The sequence below is a fragment of the Mustela nigripes genome, chromosome 1, assembly GCF_022355385.1.
Source record: "Mustela nigripes isolate SB6536 chromosome 1, MUSNIG.SB6536, whole genome shotgun sequence".
In the NCBI taxonomy this organism is placed as follows: Eukaryota; Metazoa; Chordata; class Mammalia; order Carnivora; family Mustelidae; genus Mustela; species Mustela nigripes.
In genome coordinates this window covers 90366872-90389132 of record NC_081557.1, presented here as the reverse complement: position 1 = coordinate 90389132, position 22261 = coordinate 90366872, and the positions used below count along the sequence as shown (strand labels likewise).

General features: G+C 53.9%; 1 protein-coding gene across 3 annotated transcripts; it reads left to right on the top strand.

Annotated features, from left to right (window-relative positions):
- Positions 1 to 7401: 7401 nt before the first annotated feature.
- On the top strand, positions 7402 to 21747 carry ABCG4 (ATP binding cassette subfamily G member 4). 3 transcript variants are annotated; one of them, XM_059415660.1, is made up of 15 exons: positions 7402 to 7683; positions 8431 to 8680; positions 13242 to 13359; positions 13484 to 13616; positions 13773 to 13823; positions 14053 to 14198; positions 15364 to 15487; positions 15616 to 15730; positions 15917 to 16059; positions 17407 to 17505; positions 17727 to 17895; positions 17997 to 18097; positions 19403 to 19561; positions 19720 to 19838; positions 19991 to 21747. In XM_059415660.1, the coding sequence occupies exons 2-15, from the start codon at positions 8443 to 8445 to the stop codon at positions 20214 to 20216; spliced, it is 1941 nt and encodes a 646-aa protein (XP_059271643.1). In that variant the 5' UTR covers positions 7402 to 7683; positions 8431 to 8442; the 3' UTR covers positions 20217 to 21747. The 3 variants fall into 3 exon arrangements, with proteins under 3 accessions (XP_059271643.1, XP_059271634.1, XP_059271653.1); XM_059415651.1 differs by having other exon boundaries at positions 7402 to 7765; XM_059415670.1 differs by lacking the exon at positions 17407 to 17505 and having other exon boundaries at positions 7402 to 7765.
- Positions 21748 to 22261: the final 514 nt, after the last annotated feature.

Sequence of the window (22261 nt, the reverse complement as noted above, 5' to 3'; positions counted from 1 at the left end):
ATAGAACAGGGCCAAAGACCCCAAAAGCATGTCATTAGAGATCTTTCTCCTAACCAAGCCCAGATAAAGACTTGAAAGACTCCAAACCTTGGGGCGCCTGGCTGACTCCATCCATAGAATGAGTGACTCTTTATCTCAGTTGTAAGTTCAAACCCCACGTTGATTACCTAAAAATAATAAAGTTTTAAAAAATAAATGAAGGCTCCAAACCTTGGAAACATGGTGGTGTCCCATTTTCCATATGCAATTCAAAATGAAGGAGCACCTGGGTGGCTCAGTGGGTTGTCTCTGCCTTCGGCTCAGGTCGTGGTCCCAGGGTCCTGGGATTGAGCCCCGAATTGGGCTCTCAGCTCAGCGGGGAGCCTGCTTCCTCCTTTCTCTGCCTGCCTCTCTGACTACTTGTGATCTCTGTCTGTCAAATAAATAAAATCTTTAAAAAAAAAATCTTAGTACATTGGACCCATACAGTTCAAACTAGTGTTGTTCAAGAGCAGCTGTATATAGTAATGATCAAATTCTGGTCTCCGTTTTTTTCTTCCCTTTTTTTTTAATGCCCTTGTTTTGTGGGTATTCTAAGGAATGGCTCAGGCTGCCTGCCCCCTCTCCGTAATACAGCATTACCTATGCTTCCTTTCCTCTGTTGAGCAGTGCCTTGAGGGTCAAGCCGATGCTGGAGGTAAATGGCCTTCCCTACCAGTCTTAGCCGTGCCCACACCATGCTCTGAATCATGGCGATTCTGGCCTGCTACCGTGTGACTCCCATTCTCCAGGAGAAGGGCTTCTGGGCTCAGCAGGCATGGGTTAGCAAGCACTGGACCCAGTGGCAGGGGTTACTGAGTCAAAGCAGCCAGAGGCCTGTGGAAGGATATCCGAGATGGGATGGGGGAGGGTGGAAATTTGGAGGGTGACAATACTAATTTGATCGCGTTAGGGTTTCATCCACGTCAACCCATGAGTCAGACATCATGGCGTCTGAAGATAAAAGAGAGAACCTGTTTTACTCTTCCTCTAGGAGTGGGGCCAGGGTTGGGGGTGGGCAGTGGAGGTCAGGAGAGAAGCAAGTGGCCCAGGAGTGTGGAAGCTAATGCTGCTTTTCTCCTACCCGGGGCACGTCCGCGATCTCAGAGAAGAGCGCAGAGGAGCTGAGTGAGTATAGAGAAGTGATTCCCCAAGGTGAGGAGAGGGAGGAGTGGTTATGAAGAATAAAGTCTTCTTCTGTGAGATTATGACCTATCGAACATATAATGAATGGTAAATGAATGAATGAGTTTTGCTCAAGCCCAGGAATTCCACGGTGCTCTTTGGGAATAAGGAGCATGCCAGTTTCATGTTCAACAGCAGGAATTGAGGCTGAGAGGGAAGGTTGGTGGGGATGACTGAAAACTTTTCATTCCATGCTAACCAGCTTGAATGTCTTGACCAGGCAAGTAATATAGAGGACAAGTAGATAGATGACACAGGGGGAAGGAATGGAGACACCCCTTCCTTTTGAGTAGAGGGAAGGAGGGATGGATGGGAGAGGTGAGGGCCTTAACGTCTGGTTGTCTCTATTTCCTTGAGAAACTAGGAATTAAGGTTTTGAGGAGAATTTTTTTTTTAAGATTTTTTTTTTTTTTTAAGATTTTGTTCATTTATTTGACAGATCACAAGTAGGCAGAGAGGCAGTCAGAGAGAGAGAGAGAAGCAGGCTCCCCGAGGAGCAGAGAGCCCGATGCGGGGCTCAATCCTAGGACCCTGAGATCATGACCTGAGCTGAAGGCAGAGGCTTTAACCCACTGAGCCACCCAGGCGCCTGGTTTTGAAGAGTTTTATAAGAATTGTCAAGTTTGGGGTGCCTGTAAAGCCTCTGCCTTCGACTCACATGATCCCAGTGTCCTGGGATCGAGCCCGCATCAGGCTCTTTGCTCAGCGGGCAGCCTGCTTCTCTCTCTCTCTCTCTGCCTGTCTCTCTGCCTACTTATGATCTTTCTCTGTCAGATAAATAAATAAAATGTTAAAAAAAAAAAAAAGACACTGGCACCCCCAGAGCAAATGCAGAAGACAGACCTCAGGGTTGACCCCCAACCAGGACATGTATTGCTTTGGCCAAGGAGCAGGGTAATTAAAGCAGCTGGAGAAGATGGGACAGGGAGGTCCTGGGAGACTAGAAGGTAGTGGTTAGAATCAAAGCACTGGAAGTTCCAGGGTATCTGGCTAGCTCAGTCTGTGGAGGGGGTGACTCTTGGTTTCAGGGTCATGAGTTCAAGCCCCATGTTGGACACAGAGCTTACTTAAAAATAAAACAAAGAAACCCCCAAAAGCACCCCCCCAAAGAACCCCACAAAGCATTAGAGGTTCCATTAAGGCTTTTGGAGATTAGAAAGCAGAAGGGAAAGCTTGTGATCAGAAAGGACATTTTTTTTAAGGGGGGGAGGGGCAGAGGGAGAGGGATAATCCCAAGCAGGCTCCTTGCTCAGCATGGAGCCCAACACCAGGCTCAATCCCAGGCCTGAGTGGAAATCAAGAGTATGTCGTGTAACTGACTAAGCCACCCATAAGTTCCAGAAAGGGGACATTGTTAAATAGAGCTATTCAGAGTTCACAGTATGTCTAAAAGAAGTCAGCTGTTGTGTGAAGAGAAGTCACTGTAGTGGAAGAGAAACGCTTACCCAAAGAGGCGTTTCTGCCCCTGCCCTGGAGGAGTGGGCGCTGTCTCACAAAGGGAACCGGCCCCAGAGAAACACTGGCAGACACCTGCTCCGAGGCTGCTTCCATGAAAAGGACACAGCCAAGAGGGGTGGGGAGAGTTCAAGTTCTAGGGAAAGGAAGACAACAGGGAGACTGGGAGACTGGGAGAGGGGAAATGGGAGGGATCTGAAGGAAAAAGAGAAAGAGACTCTTGGGCAGAGAACCCTGGCATTTTACAGCTTTGGAGAGCCCCTGATTTTCTTTGTAGCAAAAAGAAATAGCACTACCTAGCGAGAGAGATGGAGAGGTACATATTACACACTAAAAATGCACTTCGGCGTGGCTTGATTTTGTTATATATGTTGTGTTTTTATAATTTTAAAAGACTAAACGTCTTTTAGAAAGCAACAGCAAGGGCTTCGCCTAGTAGCTACCCCTTCACTCCTGGGACTTGGACTGAGGATGACTCTGGCAGCCTCCCTGCCTATGGACCCCTCATTCCCAGTCCTGGGCTGTGTTTCCCCCAGTGGCCAGCAGAGGGTCTGTTGACAAATACACTTTAAAACCATTCTTTCCAAAGATGAAAGACTAACATGCTGGGCAAGGGAGGCACCGTGGATGGGGGGCCTGGGGTGATGGAAGCAGAACTGAGATGGTTCCAGAGTCCCCGGTTCTGTTCCTTCCCAGCTCCCACAAGACACTGCTACCCTCCCTTTCCCATAGGTCCTCAAAGCTCCTTACCAACTGCTTCTCCCATAAATCCCGGCCCACGCAGCCTGTCTGCTAGGTTAACTACTGGGACTTCAACTGAGACAGGAATTTTCTGCTTCTGCCTTGCCCCTTACAAGCCAATTATCGCCAACCCTTACCTGGGTCTAGGGAACCTGCTCAGGGTGGAGGCTCTGTTTTGGGAAGGGAGGGGGTCTAGGATGGGAATTGAGTTCCTAGAGAAAGGAAAAGATTAATCTAGGGAATGGAGGAGGGCTATTTGGGGAAGAGATGGATTGTCCATCCGAGGGTAGGAAAGTCCATGGTAGGAGATGGGGGGTTGGTTCTGGGAATGGTGAGATCTAAACTGCGGAAAGAAGGTACTCTTGAGCAATGGTTCTCAAAGTGTGGTCCCCAGACTAGCAGCATCAGCATCACCTTGGAACTTATTAGAGATGCAGATTATCTGGCCCCACCCCACATATTGAATCAGAAACTCTGAGAGTAGAGCTAGCAATTTAATAAGACCTCCAGATGATTCTGACTTGTGCTGAAGTTTGAGGACCACCAACGACTCTTGAGTTATGGGATCTCTTCTAGGAACTAGAGATGTGTTCTAGAGAATCAAAGGTCTGATCTGGGGGGATATGTGGTGGGAGAATCTTCTAGAATGGGGAGGGTCTGCCCTTGGGGACCTCTAGAAGGTTGGAAAGTTTTTATATCCTAGAATGAGAAGAGGTCTGTTCGTAAGAGTGGAGATGGATCTGCTTACAAAATGGGAAGGTGAAATATTAGAGAATGAGGAAGGGTGACATAGTAGATAACATCACAGTTTTGAATCACTAAGTCTTGGGCTTGGATCCCTGGAGCCATTATATTAGCTGTGTGAATTCATACTTGTAACATTTCTTTTCTTTTGTTTTTAAGATATTTATTTATTTACTTGACAGACAGAGATCACAAGTAGGCAGAGAGGCAGGCAGATAGAGAGGAAGGGAAGCAGGCTCCCTGCTGAGCAGAGAGCCCGATGCAGAGCTTGATCCCAGAACCCTGAGATCATCACCTGAACCAAAGACAGAAGCTTTAACCCACTGAGCCACCCAGGCACCCCATAACTAACATTTCTGAGCATCAGTTTCCTTACCCGAAACGTGAGAGGCTAATACTGTTCTCACAGAGTTGTCATGAGGGCTGGTTAGACCGTCCAGTCAGTGCTTAGTTATTGAGTTATTGAGTGTATTTTCTGGGTCCAAGTTCTAAGAATTCAGGGGAGAAAGATGCAAGCCTAGCTCTTTCCCCAGAAATCATCTCTCTCTGCCAGCTACCTAGCACATGGTAGGCATTCGATAAATGTAGTTTCCCCTCCTTTGAAAGGAAATGGGAGATTCTTCCAAGGGAAATAAAATGAAGCATGTTAATCAAAATAAATAAAATGAAGTATGTTTCATTGATTCTTGAGAATAAGCACTAAGCTCTTGGACCCTTGAACCTCATAAGAACCTTTCAAGGCTGATCTGCAGGATTTTTTTCAAAAGATTTATTTATTTATTTGACAGGCAGAGATCACAAGTAGGCAGAGAGGCAGGCAGAGGTTGGGGGGGGTGGGGAGCAGGCTCCCTTCTGAGCAGAGAGCTGATGCAGGACTCGATCCCAGGACCCTGAGACCATGACCTGAGCTGAAGGCAGAGGCTTAACCCACTGAGCCACCCAGGTGCACCTGATCTGCAGGATTTTTATCATGTCTCTTTCATGGATGAGGTTCAAAGAGGTGGAAAACTTTGCTTAAGAGCATGGAATGAGGGACGCCTGGGTGGCTCAGTGGGTTAAGCAGCTGCCTTCGGCTCAGGTCATGATCCCAGCGTCCTGGGATCGAGTCCCACATCAGGCTCCTTGCTCGGCAGGGAGTCTGTTTCTCCCTCTGCCTCTGCCTGCCATTCTGTCTGCCTGTGTTCACTCTCTCTCTCTCTCTGACAAATAAATTAAAAAATCTTAAAAAAAAAAAAAAAAGAGCATGGAATGAGTAAACACATCAAGGGTCAGAATGCAGATTTCCGACTCCAGATTTAGGACATGGAATATGTGCTCACAAAGTGGGGAAGGGACATCCTCAAGAACAGGAAGGCCTGTTCTAGGGGAGAGAGAGGACTTCCATGGTTATATGCCAACCGTTTCAACCTAGGGAATGGAAGGTTCAGGAAGGGTAGTGGATCTTGAATTCCTGCCCAGTGGGATCAGCTCAGGACTTCTAAAAACACCAAGACCTGAGTCCCACCTTAGAGATCAGGATTAACAGGTTTGGAATATTATCTGGACATCTTTTGAAATTCCCCCAAGTGATGCTTATCACAGCCAAGACTGAGGACCATTGCTCTGGGGCATGGGATGTGAATCCTATGTGTGCAAAGCCAATCAAAGACTTGGAAATGTTGGTCTCTGAAGCTGGGGAAGCCTGTCCAGAGGAAAAGGGGACACGGTGTTCCCAAGAAAGGGGAGGAAAATTTCCCGAGGACTGGCAAGTTGTATGCCGGGGAAAGGAGAGGAGTGTCTTTAGGACGTGGTGGTTTTCTTGAAAGAACAGAAGAGCCTGCCCAGAAAATGGAGGGAGACAAGCCATCTGGGAATAGGGCTCTGAGAGGCCCCCATAGCAGGATGGGTAAAAACAAAGACTTCAAGTTTCAAGCCCTGGTCTGCCGCCGACTAGAAGCATACTCTCAGGGACATTGCTTAACCAACTTCCTTATGCCCCTGTTTGTTAATTTCCAAAGAGAGGCTGTAATGCTTGCCTCCTAAGGGCGTGATGAGAATTAAATCAGGCAATGCCAGGTCCATAATGATTGCTCGGTAAATGCAACCATTGGGGATGGGGAGTCGCTTCGGGCGGTTAACTTGGAGAACGGGGGTCCATCTCGAGAGTGAGAACTTTGGTCTTGAGGGATGGTGCTGATGTAGGCAGGGAATGAGAGGAAGGTAGGAAGGGCTGGATCCTAAACACACTAACCCTCACAGTTACAGGGCGGAGCCTGGAGATGTCCTGCAGGGGCCGCCAGCTTCCAGGCTGTGATGAGGCAGGAGGAGGGGCTGAGGAGCAGGGGAGAGGTTTGACTGGTGGTAACCTCTCAGCTGCTGCAGTAAGGAGGTGGCAACAGCCCCAGCGGCCTCCCCTCCCATCTGTCTTTGCTCTGTGACAGGTGGGAACTTAAAAGCTCAGGCCACGTGTCTCAACTGGCTAACCTACTTACCCCTAGAACACTCAGCCTGGGCAGGCAGGGGCCAAGAGGGGCATGAGGAAGCAGCAAAGCAGGGGAAAGCCCCAGAGTGTTCTGGAGAACCTGCGTTTGAAGGCTTGTGGGCTGAGGGAGAGCATGACATGTGTACTAGAAGATGCCCAAGGCAGTGTCTGTGAGCCAGGTGCCATTGCCATGGTGCATCTGTGCGTCCAGCATCAGGCGTGTGCCTGTCTTAAAGGTCTGAATTTGCCTGGGAGAGTAAGGACTTTTGTCGGTAGTTGGAGTAGGCTGAGTTCTAAGTACCACTGTCACCTCCCAGCTGTTTGCAAGCTCTCCCAAAGCGGCGTCCACCGGCCTTCCCTTCTTAACTAGTTAGGGAAGTGGAGAATGGGGAGAATGGGGTGGGGAAAGGGGAGGACGCTCTCCCGAGACTCTAGCTTTCAAAGCCTTTTTATCTAGTTTGGGGAATCGCTGGAGGAAGCCTGAGCTCAAGGGCCGGAACCGGGGAAAACTGATGGGGGAGTGGTGCAGACAGTCTGACAGCTTCACAATCCCTTGAGAAGGATGGCGTCTGCACCCCAATGCCCACCCCATTCCCTGTACGCACACCACCATCGTCTAGTCTGTAATCCAGGGACCTGTTCCCACCGAGCGACTTCAGTTCTCCTGCCCTCACTGTGTTCAAGTCGGCCCTTCGCCGCCAACCCCCCAGTCCGGGGTCCACACTGCGCCCGCTCTGGCCCCGCGTCGCCGGCACTGCTGTCCCTTTCGCCGTGCTCGCCCCCCACCGGCTGCGGGGCGGCGTGGGCCCTTTAAGAACAGCCGGACCGGCGAGCAGTAGCTGGGAGGAGAGCGCAGTCGCCCGGCGGGTTCGGGAGGACGCGGCGCCCAGCACCGGGCTCTGGAAACCGGCTGTGCGCAGCCAAGTTGGGGCGCGCCCCCATCGCCCCTCCCCAGCGTTGTCATCTCTCCGCGGACCTGAGGCCCGGGCCCTCCCCGGTCGCCCGCCCCGCCCCGGCCCCGCCCCGGCCCGCGCTGCCGGGACCGGGAGCCGGGCCGTGGGTGCCGCAGCCGGAGGCAGGTGAGGAGGGCCCGGAGTCTCCATCCCCGGCCCGCGGCAGCGCCAAGCTTCTCGGTCCTCACCGGCCCGGGGGCGCGTCAAGGTGACTAGGCATGCGGGAGATAGCGAAAGGGGGAACCCGCCCCCGGGGACTAGTTGGAGGTGGAGGCGGGGGGCGGTGGTCGCGAGTCCCGGTGGTGCGCCCGCCTTTGGGGAGAGTCCGGGACGCGCGGGCGCAGGGGAGCGGGCGGGAGGGGCTGGTCAGGGGACGCGCCCGGGGATGGGGAGGGGGATGCAGCGCGAGGCCCAGAGCCTCCTCTTCCTCCGCCTTCTCCCCGGTCTCCCCTGCGCACACCCGGGTACCCTGACCTCCTAGCGGGCAGTCGCGGCCGGCCACCCCTGCCCTCCTCCCCGCCCCCCAACCCTTCAGTCCCCAGGGGCTGCTGGCCTGCGGGGTAAGGAGATTAGAGCCGCCACGGGGAGGGGGGAACGGGTGAGGGCTTCTAGGGGCTGGGCCGGGGCCAGGCTGGGGCCAGACTGGAGCTGGGGCTGCCTGGACCGAGGAGAGGTCGAGACAGAGCGTAGCTACGACGGGAGTGGGGGGCAGGAGTGGGCAGATGCTCTGGCGGTGGGAAGTGGGGCGCTCCCAGTAGCGGGTCTGCCCTGAGAAGGAGGCGGGCAGTGGGGGTGGGGAGCATTAGAAAACAAGGAGGCTTTGAGCCAGGGCTTGGGGGTCTGCCCCGAACTGAGCAGGCCCTCTCCCTGCAGGCGGGCAACGTGATGGCGGAGAAGGCGCTGGAGGCCGTGGGCTGTGGACTGGGACCCGGGGCCGTGGCCATGGCCGTGGCGCTGGAGGACGGGGCGGAGCCCCCAATGCTGACCACACACCTGAAGAAGGTGGAGAACCACATCACCGAAGCTCAACGCTTCTCCCACCTACCCAAGCGTTCAGCGGTGGACATCGAATTCGTGGAGCTGTCCTATTCCGTGCGGGAAGGGCCCTGCTGGCGCAAACGGGGTAAGGGAGCAGCCTGGTGGGGAGTTGTGGAGCCCCCAGGAGTTGTTTCTTAGAAAGCTGGAGGCCTGGGAGTTCCGCCCCAGGATGCTCTGTGTGGCTGAAATCTCAGCCCACCGCGAGCTATGCACGCAGCTGACCGGCCAGGTCTGTGCTACACCCCCACTCCTCCCCGCCTCCCCCCTCCCCTGCACCTGTGAGCTCTGAGGTGGGACACTAGGTTCAGCTGTCGACTGAAGTTTTCCTCCTCCAAGATGACAACAACCTCTGGTCCCTAAGTTGTCCTGGAGGAGTTTCTTTTATTTTAGGTAGAATTCCTGCCTTTGAGGCCTGGCACGAGAAAGTCCCGGGCTGTGTTTCGGCCTTCCTCAGGGCTTAGCAGCATTCTTGTACCTATAGACACTGCTAATTTTTTTTTAATATTTATTTTTTAAGATTTTATTTATTTATTCGACAGAGAGAGAGAGAGCAAGAGAGCAACTACAAGCAGAGGGAGTGGAAGAGGGAGAAGCAGGCCTCCCATTGAGCAGGGAGCCCGATGTGGGCCTCAATCCCAGGACCCTGGGACCATGACTGGAGCCAAAGGCAGATGCCCAACAACTGAGCCACCCAGGCGCCCCGACACTGCTAATTTTAAAAGATGTTCTCATTCCTGTCATCTTACTTCATTCTTGCTGAAGTCCTCCGAGGCAGGGAGGGTGAAGGTTTAGCAGGCTGGGTGACATCCCCATGGTACGAGTAAGGAAACTGAGGTCCAGGAAACTTGAGTCACCTGACAGGGCCACACAGCAAATTAGTGGCAGAGCTGGGACCAGAAGCCAGGTTTGCCAGCTCTCTGTGGATTGTTCTTTCCTTCTTAACGTCCCTGGTGCTGCATTCCTATCTCCTCCTCTTTTCTCTCATCAGCGCCCGTGGGTAAGGTCCGGGCTCTTGGAACTTTCTGAGGTCCTTGGAACCTTCACCAGACCCTGGAGTCCTTGCCTCCTCCTGCCCTGGGCAGCTTGAGCTGGGAATAGAGAAGCTGAGGGGTTTTTTGGTTTTGTTTTTTGTTTTTCCCAGAGCTGGGTGTGGGTCAGGGGTGGAGCTGGGTCATTGTTCTCTGAGATTTAAGAAATAAGTTTGGGGTGCTTCTGAGCAAGGCTGAGCAGGAGCTGTCTCTGCATTCCCCACCCTCGCTCTCTCACAAGTGCCCAAAAGGTCACAGGGCCTGAGCCAATGGCAATTGAGGCCCTCTGGGCCCCCTGCAGGGGCCCCTGTCCCAGAGCAGCCTCTGGACCCTGAGATCGGCTCTGGGCAAATGAAGAGGTGGCCATATTTCTTACAGCCCTGTTTTTCCTCAGTTTTAAGTAGATAAGTTGTTTTTTTAAAGATTTTATTTATTTGTTTGACAGAGAGAGAGATCACAAGTAGGCAGAGAGGCAGGCAGAGAGAGGAGGAAGCAGGCTCCCCACAGAGCAGAAAGCCCCATGTGGGGCTCGATCCCAGGACCCTGAGATCATGACTTGAGCCGACAGCAGAGGCTCAAACCACTGAGCCACCCAGGTGCCCGAGGAGATAAGTTTTAAGAAGCTAAGAAAGAAATGTAGCTAGAGGGACTGGTTGGGTTGCTTCAACCCACCAGCCAGATTGGCATCCCTGACTGGATGCTTCCCTCCTTCGACCTTGCCAGCCCCCTGCTCTCTACTGTCCATTTTGCTATCTCTTCTGTCCCTTGCCCCTTTCCTAGCCCACTGTCCTTCTCTCTTTGACTTGTCTTTTCACTGGAGTCCCTCTCCCCTTGCCTGAAGGACAAAAAGCCATTAGAGGTAGGCAGAGAGGAAGAACAAGGGATGTGGAGTGGAGAGGGGGTGGTGTCTGCCTTGTCCAGGTAAGGACTTGCCACCGGTCTCCCCTAATTATACATGATGTTTCTTGTTTTTCAAAACACTTTTCCATTATTTACTATTAAATGTCTCACTCAATAGTCACAATAACCCTATTATGCCTTGGGAGGAGATCTTACTGTCCTTATTTTATAGATGAGGAAACGGAGATCCTCAAAGATTAGGGGACTTGACAAAACTGCAAGAGTTACTGACAGAGACGGGACCAGAGCTCTGGTGTGTTTTTACCTGGAAGGGCTGACAGGTCTTTCCCATGACGAGCAGCTGGGGACCAGCAGGTGTTCGAAGACTGGGTTCCTAGCCGCTTGTCCACTGGATGACGTTGGGCCTCTCTTGGACTCACTTTCTTCATCTGTAAACAGGGACGATAATCGTCCCCGCACAGGCATGTTGTGAAGCTTAGCTGAGACGTTATCTGTGAAAATGCTTGGTGAGAGGCAAGTGTAAGATGATACATGTATTAGGCATCAGTGTTCAATCGGGTGCTTGGCTGATTAAATGAAGGGAAGGTTCCTTGTTGCCTATTTCCTCTCCTGCCAAAAAAAATCACTTCCTGTCAGTGGCTCTGAAAGGTGTTTGCTGGAGTGCACAACCACACGTCTCTCTGATTGGTGGTGATAATCCCTGAGGCAGAGGGATGGAGCCTATGACTTCCCCTCCCCCAGGGAAGAACTTGCTGTGTGACCTTGGGTGAGTCACTGGATGTCCCTGGGTCCCAGCTGGCTCCTCCGTGTTGCCATAGCAGCAGTGGAAGTAATGAGTTTGTAAACACTGGACAAAAAAGGGAAGAAGACACATTTCCTGCATTCAAGAAAGTCATGGTCTAGGTAAAAAATATGGGAAACATCTATGGATCTGAGGAGAGATAAAATAAGGTTAAAACAGAAGCACAAATAATGTACAATGAGAATAAAGAAAACAGAATTGAAGAGGGTTGGAGGGACAAGGGCAAAATCAGGAATGGCTTCATGGAAGAAGTGGCATCATCTGGGCCACCAGTGTGATGGGGACCCCACAGTGGACAGCAACTGAGTCTCCTGCTGAATGGATGTGTCCAGAGGGACAGCTGGGTGCTGTGGAGGGAGGGTGAAAGTCACATCCCTTCACTGTCTCTGCTAAGCAGGTAGAGGGGAGAGGACACTGAGCTCTGTGGAGGGGCGGAGGACGATGGTGGTGAGCAAAACCTCCAGTAGAGCTTGATGTTCCTGCCTCACTGAGGGATAGTAAGCATAGTAGGCATAGTAAGCATAGTAGGCAAGGCTTGCCTGGTGGGCTCCCTTCTTCCTCTCCACCCCCTTGTTTCCCCAGGCGACGCCATGTAGTCTCTGACCTCCGCTTCTAGATATGCTCTCATGTAGCAGAGCTCTCCCTCCCAAGGACTGGAGAGCCTTGACTTCCCTCTCCATTTTTGATTGCTGCTCATCCTTCAAGACTTTCCTCAAATGCCACTTCTTCCATGAAGCCATTCCTGATTTTTCCCTTGTCCCTCCAACCCTCTTCAATTCTGTTTTCTTTATTCTCATTGTACATTATTTGTGCTTCTGTTTTAACCTTATTTTATCTCTCCTCAGATCCATAGATGTTTCCCATTATTTTACCTAGACCATGACTTTCTTGAATGCAGGAAATGTGTCTTCTTCCTTTTTTTGTCCAGTGTGTGGGACAGAGCTTGGATGTAGTAGATATCAATAAGTGTTTGTCAAATAGAATTAATAATAAAATGCCACCTTAATTAATAATAAAATGTCACATGTGCCAAGCACTGTGTCATATGCTTTACATATATTATCTCATTGCATCTCTATAGCAACCCTATGAGATAGGTACTGTCATCCTCATTTTACAGATGAGGGACCTGGAGCTCAGAGAGGTTAAGCAACTTGCCTGAGGTCCCACAGCTGGCTAAGTGTGGGGCCAGAATTTGAACCTCGATCCACCTGACTCCAAATCAGTGCTCTTAATGCCTATGCTGCCTCCCCCAAGGAGTGAATGAATCATGAGATTTTTACCAGGCCATATTGGGGGCTGTGGAGACAAGCCTCCTGGGCCAAGAGAGCACAAAGAAGAAGGCTTTTTCAGAATGAAACAAATGTTCCGAGAACCCGTTCTCCTAGAACCCATGGTGAGCCTCTAGTACATGCCAGACAGTCTGCTGAGGTCACAACAATGAGTAGGACACGGGTTCTAGCCCCAAGCAGCTCACATACTAAGAGGCTGGGGGACAGGGGTGAGGGACGGGCACAGCAACTAGCAAGCATGCTGGTTGTGTGCAGGGGCTGTGCAAACACAGGGGACATTTAACCACTTTGCTCAGGCCAATGGTTGGCAAAGTCTTCCTGGAGGGAGTGAGAGTGACTACTGCATTTATAGAGGGGGGGACAGAGTCATCTACAAACTCGATGCCCTCTCCATGCCCATCCACAGGTGTGGCGGTCTTCTCCTGGCCTACAGGAGAGTGTTCTTGGCCTCTGGTACATTGATGTTGGGACCTGCCCCTTCTAGGGGGACAGGTGGAGATGGTGTGAATCTCGGTGCCGCTCAGAAGGTGTTTCTCCATCGTCATCAATCGCCACTCCCCACCTGGGAGGGAATTGCCTCGTTCGCTAGGGCCATTCCTCAGAGTTTCTGTTGCCTCTGTTCACTGTAACTCTGTTCACAAGCTCCTTCCTCCCTCACTGCAGGTTATAAGACCCTCCTCAAGTGCCTGTCGGGTAAATTCTGCCGCCGGGAGCTGATTGGTATCATGGGCCCCTCTGGCGCCGGCAAGTCCACGTTCATGAACATCTTGGCAGGGTACAGGTGAGGACGAGGGCGGGGTGGAATGGGGGCAGGAGCCAGGAAGAAGGATCCCCCGGGGAGCTCAGAAGGTATTCTGAGGTGGCCTTGACCCCCCGCTCCCCCTCTGCGACCAATGTGCCTGCAGGGAGTCTGGAATGAAGGGGCAGATCCTGGTCAACGGGAGGCCTCGGGAGCTGAGGACCTTCCGTAAGATGTCGTGTTACATCATGCAGGACGACATGCTGCTGCCTCACCTCACAGTGCTGGAAGCCATGATGGTGAGGGTGAGGGCTGGCGGGCCGGCCTCTCCCCAACCCCTGCTTCTGCCTGTTGTCCCCATCCTGCCATGCCCATCCTCCTCGGTTGGTGGCTAAGGGGACAAGGCGGGGCCCTCCTCCCACTCCTACCTGACCTGCCTACTCTCTGGGCCTCAGGTCTCTGCTAACCTGAAGTTGAGTGAGAAGCAAGAAGTGAAGAAGGAACTGGTGAGTGGGGAAGAGAAGGGGGTGAGGACAGGACAGCTGCCCTTCCTGTGCTTCTAGAGTTCTAGAGACTTAAGTTTGCTGGGGGCAGGGGGTGGGAGACTGGATCCCAGGCTGGGACATTGGAGGCCAAGTGGGCTTAAGGGAATGCTTCTTTAAATTGGGGTGGTGTGGGGGTGGAGAGGAGCGGAGATTCTGAAGCTGACCTGGGGTGGGTGGGGTGCCGGGCCAGGTGACGGAGATCCTGACAGCACTGGGCCTGATGTCCTGCTCCCACACAAGGACAGCTCTGCTCTCCGGGGGGCAGAGGAAGCGCCTGGCCATCGCCCTGGAGCTGGTCAACAATCCGCCCGTCATGTTCTTTGATGAGCCCACCAGGTAGTTCTCCCCCTCCTCTCCCACCAGCATGCCGCCTCCCCTCGCCCCCTCAGCCAGGGCAGGAGGGCTACATCTTCTCCACGGCTGGAGACCAGAGTCCGTGCACAGCAGCCTCCCGGAGCCAAGATAAGGGCTTCTTTTCATTCGTTCCTGCCAATCCCGTTGCCGTAGCAGCCCCATCCTTCACGCAGGCAGAAATCCTATGTCCTCCTTGATGGATGCCTCCCTCTCCCTCTCTTCCCCACAGCCAATCCGTCATCAAGTCCTGCTGACTCTACCTCCCTCCTCTGTCTCTCAGATTCGCCCCACCCCCATCCCGAGTGCCCGGGCTTAAGTTCTGGACCTCATCAGCTCTCGCCTGCATTTCTGCCATAGACTCCTACCCACTCGTCTTCAGTCTCTCTCAGCTAGTCCTCCCTCCGAGCTGCAGCCAGGGAGAGCTCTCTAAGACAAGTCTGGCAATACTCCCTACCCCCCCCCCCCCCCCCCTAAAAACACACAGCGTTTTCCATTTGCCCTCAGAACAAAGTCAGAAGACTTAGAGGTCCCGGCCTGAACCTACTTCCCCAGCCTCACATCTTGCTTCATGCTGGCTTGTATTTTATGCTCTAATAACACCAAATTGCTTATAATTCCCTGGGCCAGCCATGTGTTTCATGCCTCTAAGCTTTGCACATGTTGTGTCTTCTGTCTGTGCCCTTCGCCACCACGCCTGCCCTTCCACCTTCAGCTGCCTCAACTCCTTCCTCTTTCACACGTGCTCAGGAAGCTTCTCTGACTATCCCCAAGCCCCGTGCCGCAGAGCTGAAGCCCCCCCGCCCCCCGCCGCCCCATGTTTCTACAGCACATTCCACATCATCTCGAGTGATCTCTGCGCTTCTCTCTCTCCCTCCAGACCAGAGTCTATGTCTTAGCCATCCATCATGGTCATCCCAGTGCTGGCCATTCAACAAATATTTGTTTGTTAACTGGAATGGTGCTTGGGCTTGTTGGTACCTCCAAAGGCTGGCACCGTGTAGCGTGGACAGGCTGTCAGGTAGCCAGAGGGACTCCCTTCCTGCCAGCTCCAGCCCCTTCGGAGCAGCTGCCCCACCTCAAGCACTCCCTTCACTTGGCACTGCCCACCTCACCGCCTACTCCCCGTCCGCCACCTTTCTCTGGACAGTGGTCTGGACAGCGCGTCCTGTTTCCAAGTGGTGTCCCTCATGAAGTCCCTGGCCCAGGGGGGCCGCACAGTGATCTGCACCATCCACCAGCCCAGTGCCAAGCTCTTTGAGATGTTTGACAAGGTGAGTGGCTCTGGGCTTCCCAGGGCACTGGCCTTTGGCGGGGAGAGGGAGGGACATCGGGGGAAGGGCTGGTGGGGCCCACCTAGTCCACTGGTGGTGCTGTCCTCACCCCTCCCTTTCCACCTCAGCTCTACATCCTGAGCCAGGGTCAGTGTATCTTCAAAGGCGTGGTCACCAACCTGATCCCCTACCTGAAGGGGCTTGGCTTACACTGCCCTACCTACCACAACCCGGCTGACTTCAGTGAGTAGCAGGGCAGGGGGGCTGGGCTGTGGTGGTGGGCCAACTCAGGAGGGTCGGCTCCCATGCCTAGGTCTCCTTGGGGAGGTCTCACTGTCCCCTACCTTCCCCACATACTCATGGAGGGGCTGGCTTGCCCTCGGGAACCAAGGAGTGATTTAGCCACGCACTCCGCTCTGTGTCTCCCAGTCATCGAGGTGGCCTCTGGAGAGTATGGAGACCTGAACCCCATGCTGTTCAGGGCAGTGCAGAATGGGCTTTGTGCCATGGCCGAGAAGAAGAGCAGCCCTGAGAAGAACGAGGTCCCCACCCCGTGCCCTCCTTGTCCTCAGGTGAGTAGGGCTGGAGAGGGCAGAGAGGGAAAAGTGGGGGCGGGCAGGTGGGACCCTGGATGATGGCCCTGCTTAAGAGGCTGTCCCCCAGAGGCATCACAACCATTAGGGACTAGGAAGAATTCAGAACTTGGACTAGACCTACTGTGAACTGCAGTGTGACCTTGGTCACGTTGCTCAACCTCCATTCATTTACATGTTCAGCAAATTCTCACTAAGCATCTGTAGTGTGTTGTCCTCAGCGCCGGCACGGGGCCACCTGGTAAGCAGACCCAATGCTACATCTCTTGCCTCGTGGCTCATGGGTCTTGCTGTCATCTCCAGGCCAGAGGTGATGATGCTGAGCTCTGATGTTATTGGGAGAACTAACCAGATCATCACGTAAATCTCTGCACCGGGGCTGGTACAGTGGATATTGGTTTGGTGCCGGTTCTCCTTCCTAAATGAGATACCACGACCCTGGAAAACGTCCCCGAACTGAAGGAGAGCTCATGCAGCAAGCCAGTACAAATAGACAGCGGGTTTGTGCAGTGAAGGTGTAGGGCCACCCGGAGAATGGGGAGATAATGCTCCCAAGTCCCACACTCCCCAGTGGCTCACAAGCAAGGGTGTTTTTCAGGCTATGACTTGGGGCAGAGGTCTCTTGAGAAGCTGGTCATGCCAGCAGGCGCTCGGTGCTGTTTCATCTGGTCCCCAGAGGTTTTTTCCATCTCAAGAGTCTTGCCTCCTGAAAAATACTCTTATTCTTTATGCTCAGGGTTTCATTTGGTCCATCTGGCGATCATGACTTTCGGGTAGTGCTGATGAGCCACTTGGAAGCTAGCGGGGTCGCATTCCTACAGGTCCCTTGGTCTGTCCACTGCCCCCCGGGGGCCCTGTGACCTCCAGTGTTCATTCTTTCATCTGAACTGACAAGCTGGATGCCAGCTTCAAAAAACCCAGGAGGACTGGCTGTAGTTGTTGCCACCATTATGATCATTGTTTAATATGATTGTGGCACAGGGGGCAGAAAAGCACTGTGGCCTTCGGGTAAATATTTCGTGAGGAAGTGAAGACAAGAAGAGGAGTGACCGGCCTACTCTTAGCCCCCACAGTGTCCTCGACGTCCTTGCGCTCTCCTCTCCCTCAAGTTTTTACTCGCTCCCTACGTCTCTCACCGAATCTCGCTCTAATGCATGACCCTGAGGCCAGCTTCCAGGCATATACCTCAGTGGTGGAGAGTCTCCCATCCAGGAAGGGCCTGGAGGAGCCCTGGCCTGGGGAAGGGCTCGAGGGTTTTCCATTACCAAGCTGGGTGTGCAGTGGGTGGGCGGGGTAGGCTCGCCTGACCCAGTGTCCTCTCCCCAGGAAGTGGACCCCATTGAAAGCCACACCTTTGCCACCAGCACCCTCACACAGTTCTGCATCCTCTTCAAGAGGACCTTCTTGTCCATCCTCAGGGACACGGTGAGGCATCATGTTGTGGGAGAGGAGGCCAGTACAGGCCTGCCTGGCTTATGGGGGGCATAGGATCTCAGCAGCTGGGAGGAGAAGCCCCCCCCCACCCCCACCAGCCAGCCATCTCCCAAGGCACCCATGGGTCTGTGTGTCTGTGAGGGCGGCTCTGAGTTCCTACCCCAGTTGGTCTGCCCATCCCTGGCCTGTGGCCCATCCCCTCTCCTCACCAGGTCCTCACCCACCTGAGGTTTGTGTCCCACGTGGTCATCGGCGTGCTCATCGGTCTCCTTTACCTGCACATTGGTAACGATGCCAGCAAGGTCTTCAACAATACCGGCTGCCTCTTCTTCTCCATGCTCTTCCTCATGTTTGCCGCCCTTATGCCAACCGTGCTCACCTGTGAGCTGAGCTGCCCTGGGTGGGGGGGGCGGGGTTGGGGGGGTACCGGGGGTCAGTGTCAGGGGCTCAGACAGCAGCGCCTCACCTGCTTGTGTCCTCAGTCCCCTTAGAGATGGCGGTCTTCATGAGGGAGCATCTCAACTATTGGTACAGCCTCAAAGCGTACTACCTGGCCAAGACCATGGCCGACGTGCCCTTTCAGGTAAGCCTCTTCCTCCCTCCCCTCTGGCTTCTCCCATACCTTGCTTGCCTCCTTCAACTTTGTCACCTGCCGTGTCCTCTTTTTTCCTTCCCCTCACTTAACAAATAGGCGGGGAGTGCCTACCGTGTACCAGGCTCTGTGCCGGGCATGGAGATCAGGCAATGAATAAGACAGATGAGATCTTGACCTTGTGGAACTGATGTTCTCATGGGAACAACCAATGACAGACAGACAGTGATGAAAATAATAGCCCTATGAATGTGTCTGTGAATCTTTTTTTTTTTTTTTAAAGATTACTTATTTATTTATTTGACAGAGAGAGAGATCGCAAGTAGACAGAGGGGCAGGCAGAGAGAGAGGGAAGTAGGCTCCCTGTCAAGCAGAGAGCCCGATGTGGGGCTCAATCCAAGGATCCTGAGATTATGACCCAAGCCACAAGCAGAGGCTTAACCCACTGAGCCACCCAGGTGCCCTGGGTCTTTGGATCTTATCGGAGGCAATGGAGGGCAGCTAGTGCGGGTGCTGAAGCTTTACCGCTACTTGTTAGCCGCAAGACACGGAGCAGCTGCCTGCCTTTCACTGCTTCTGCATCCCCATCTATCAAGAGGAATGATGAGAGTATCCAGCTTGGGATTATTTGGGAGAAGTCAATGAGTTGATACACGTGAAGGACTTGGGCTAACGCTTGGGACGTGCGAAAGTGCCTGATAAGCGTTAGCTGGTTTGGGTTGGTTTTGTTGCACTAGCCTCCCCTCCCCCCGACCCCATCCACGCTCTGAGGCCACCAGTAATCTGTAGGGCAGCTGTGTGCAAATGAGAAAAAGCTGGGCGGGTGATGCTCCCGAGAAGAGCACAGCAGGACCTCGGCGTCTGGTGGCCTCTTGATTGGGTGCCTAGTGCAGGGAACAGCCTGCATGATGGTCCGCGCTAGGCTTGGTCACTGGCCCCCTGGACTTGACCGCTCAGAGGGGGATGACATGTGCTCACATGCAGAGTTAATGAATCAGCAGTGTAAAGAACCAGCTGGTCCAGTTTAGGAGCTCAGATATGGAGATGTCACCATGACTGAACTGGTCAGAAGGGGTCCAGTGGAAATGGTGTCACTGGAGGAAACAAGGGGACAGACACCAGCCCAGTGGGGCCAGCACACACCAAGTGTGGGGGCAGCAGGACCAAGCATGGACACTCTAGGAAGAGCTAGTGCTCCGGGGGTTTCCCCCCAGGTGGCGTGGAGGGTGACATGGAGGGTCTTGGCCTCTGTGTCCCTGGCTGGTGCCCCTGCTCAGGCCCATGCCCACTCCCCAGGTGGTGTGCCCAGTGGTATACTGCAGCATCATCTACTGGATGACAGGCCAGCCAGCCGAAACCAGCCGCTTCCTGCTGTTCTCCGCCCTGGCTGCGGCCACCGCCTTGGTGGCCCAGTCTTTGGGGCTGCTGATTGGAGCTGCCTCCAATTCCCTCCAGGTGGGAGGGCTGGCCCTTGGGGATCCGGGGAGGGGATGGGGTTTGGTGGGAGGAAGCAGAGGCTGACATCAGGAGTGGAAGGGATCTCTGGGAAACCACAGGGCCACCCCTGTCCCGGTCACTCCTGTGATGGCCCGGTCCCCTTCCTTCCCATCCAGGTGGCCACCTTTGTGGGCCCAGTTACCGCCATCCCTGTCCTCTTGTTCTCCGGTTTCTTTGTCAGCTTCAAGACCATCCCCACTTACCTGCAGTGGAGCTCCTACCTCTCCTATGTCAGGTCAGTGCCATGGCCCACACCGTGCATCACTGCTCCTCCCTGCCGGAGCCCAGGCTCCAGGGAGGACAGAGTGGCTGCTGGGTCCCGGCAGTCTGCCCAGGGAACAGGGACCCTATGCTCTGTATCCAGCTCTGATGTCCCCACGTGCACAGGTATGGCTTTGAGGGTGTGATTCTGACCATCTATGGCATGGATCGAGGCGATCTGACCTGCTTGGAGGAACACTGCCCTTTCCAGAACCCGCAGAGTATACTCCGAGCGCTGGATGTGGAGGATGCCAAGCTCTACCTGGACTTCCTGGTCTTGGGCATCTTCTTCCTGGCCTTGCGGCTGCTGGCATACCTTGTGCTCCGTTACCGGGTCAAGTCAGAGAGATAGAGCCTCGCCCTGGCCTGTGCCCCAGCCCCCGCAGCGGAAGCCCCCAGCCCCAGCCCTCTGGGACTTTTTTAACCTTGTAGACTTTGGCACGGGTTGCTGTTGCAGCCACGTTCTCCTCTCTCAGCTCCTCCCCGGGTTGGCTGCTGGACTGCACTCCCTGCCGTGGCCATGGTCGTGGCCACGGGGGGCTCCAGCCCTCCCCACCATGTCCAGGAGTCTTCCCAGTTGATGCAATTTATAGTTTCTTCCCTTCTCTCTCCAACATCTGCATGCAAAGACCACTAGGAGGCTGCCACCCTCCTTCCCCCACCTCGTCCCTTGTCTCTGCTGTCTGCTTGGGAGCCCCAGGTTCTCCAGGGCCCCATTTACAACTGACCAAAGTGGCCCCCTCTGGGGGTCCCCACCACACAAGTGTTTGTAAACTGGGCTGATCTAAGGTTTGGGTTCCAGGGCTGGGCCCTGGTGGGGTCCCCTGGAAGTCCCATTTGGATATTGGAAAGGAGCAGGGAAGGCTCTGGAAGTCTCTTCCTCCTCCTCACCTTCTCCCCACCCCTAGACCTGTCTGATTTGGGCAATCTGCTGGAACAGAAGCTGGGTTTTCTGTCTGGGTCATTCCTACCAATCCTGGGGATTGGAGAGGCCTGGGGGCCTAGGATGCCCCGTCCCCTTCCCTGTCCCCTTTGGTGGGGGGTAGGGTCTGGTGGCACTGCTGCAATAATGTCTATGTTTCTCTCCCACCTGCCACTGGAACCGGAGAATGCACTTTATTCTGGGGCGTGAGCAAGAGAAGACTAAGCCTCCTTCTTGCTTCTCCTGCCCAGTCCTGTGACACTCCCTCCCCTCCCCAGAGTTACAGGCGCATACATGCGAACAGGCAATCTCAGCCGACACACACACGCTGTCCCGTATGGCTCCGAGGAGGAGTGATGGTGGCATGGTGGAGGTGGCGGCGGTGGCGGCAGTGGGTGCCATAGGGAGGGCAGTGCCCACCTCCTCTGGGGATGCAGCTTTGACAGCATGGATGAGGCTTGTGCCGCCCAGGGTGTCCTGGGACCCGGGGTATCTACCCCCCGAGTCTCCTTTCCCCTCCAAGTCAGGGATGGCACAGGGCACTAGCTCCCTGGAGCTCCGCAGCCAACACAAGCACAAGCATGGGCAAAAGTTGGCCTTGGCCACTGCCACCCTGTGGCCCTTCCTTTGTGCATCAGGCTGGCATTCTCACTCTCCCGCCCCTTCCCCAGCCGTCTGCTGGTCATTCAAACTCCTGCCTGGGTCTGTGCACACCCTCCCTACCTTCCCATCAGCCGAGGTGGCCCCGGGGCACCAGAGCGACAGACACAGAGCATGTCTGGCTTTTGTGGTAGATCCAGACTCACGCCACTTCTGATCTCCCCTTCCCCCAGGGCTCTCCCACTGCTTTTTCTTGTGTACACACCACTCTCCCTTCTCTTACCCTGCCACAGATTCTCCCCACCGCCCAGAGATGCCACTTGTATTTGTGGGACTTTGCCCATTATTAATAAAACCTATATTTATACAGTATGCAGTGCGTGAATGGGTCCGGCTGGGGCTCGTGGCCCTGTGGTCTGTGGTGGGTCTTCAGAGCACTTGAGAGAAGTCTGTGAGCTTTAGAGAGTTTGTGGCAGGGGGTGGCAAGTTAGTAAATGTCAAGCAAGTGAGTGTACATCCCAGGAAATACTCGTGTTATGCCTTATACGTTGCAAATACTTTGTGAGCATGATCTCAGTGGAGTCCCATACCCACTCTGCATTATCCCTCATGACCACCCATTTTCCAGATGAGAAAACTGTGTTAAGTAACTTGCCCAAGGACACTTAGCTAATAGGGATGAAAGCAGGCCTGGTAACCAGGTGTTCCTTCCTCCAGACTCTTCATTCTTGGCATTGGCCAATGGCGCTGACGAGGGTGGATCTGTAAGCTGAGTGGGTGCCCCGGGTATGTGGCATGGGTATGTTCTTTTCTTTTTTAAAATTTTTAATTATTTTTAAGCATTTTCATTTTATTTTTTTATTTGACAGTTAGAG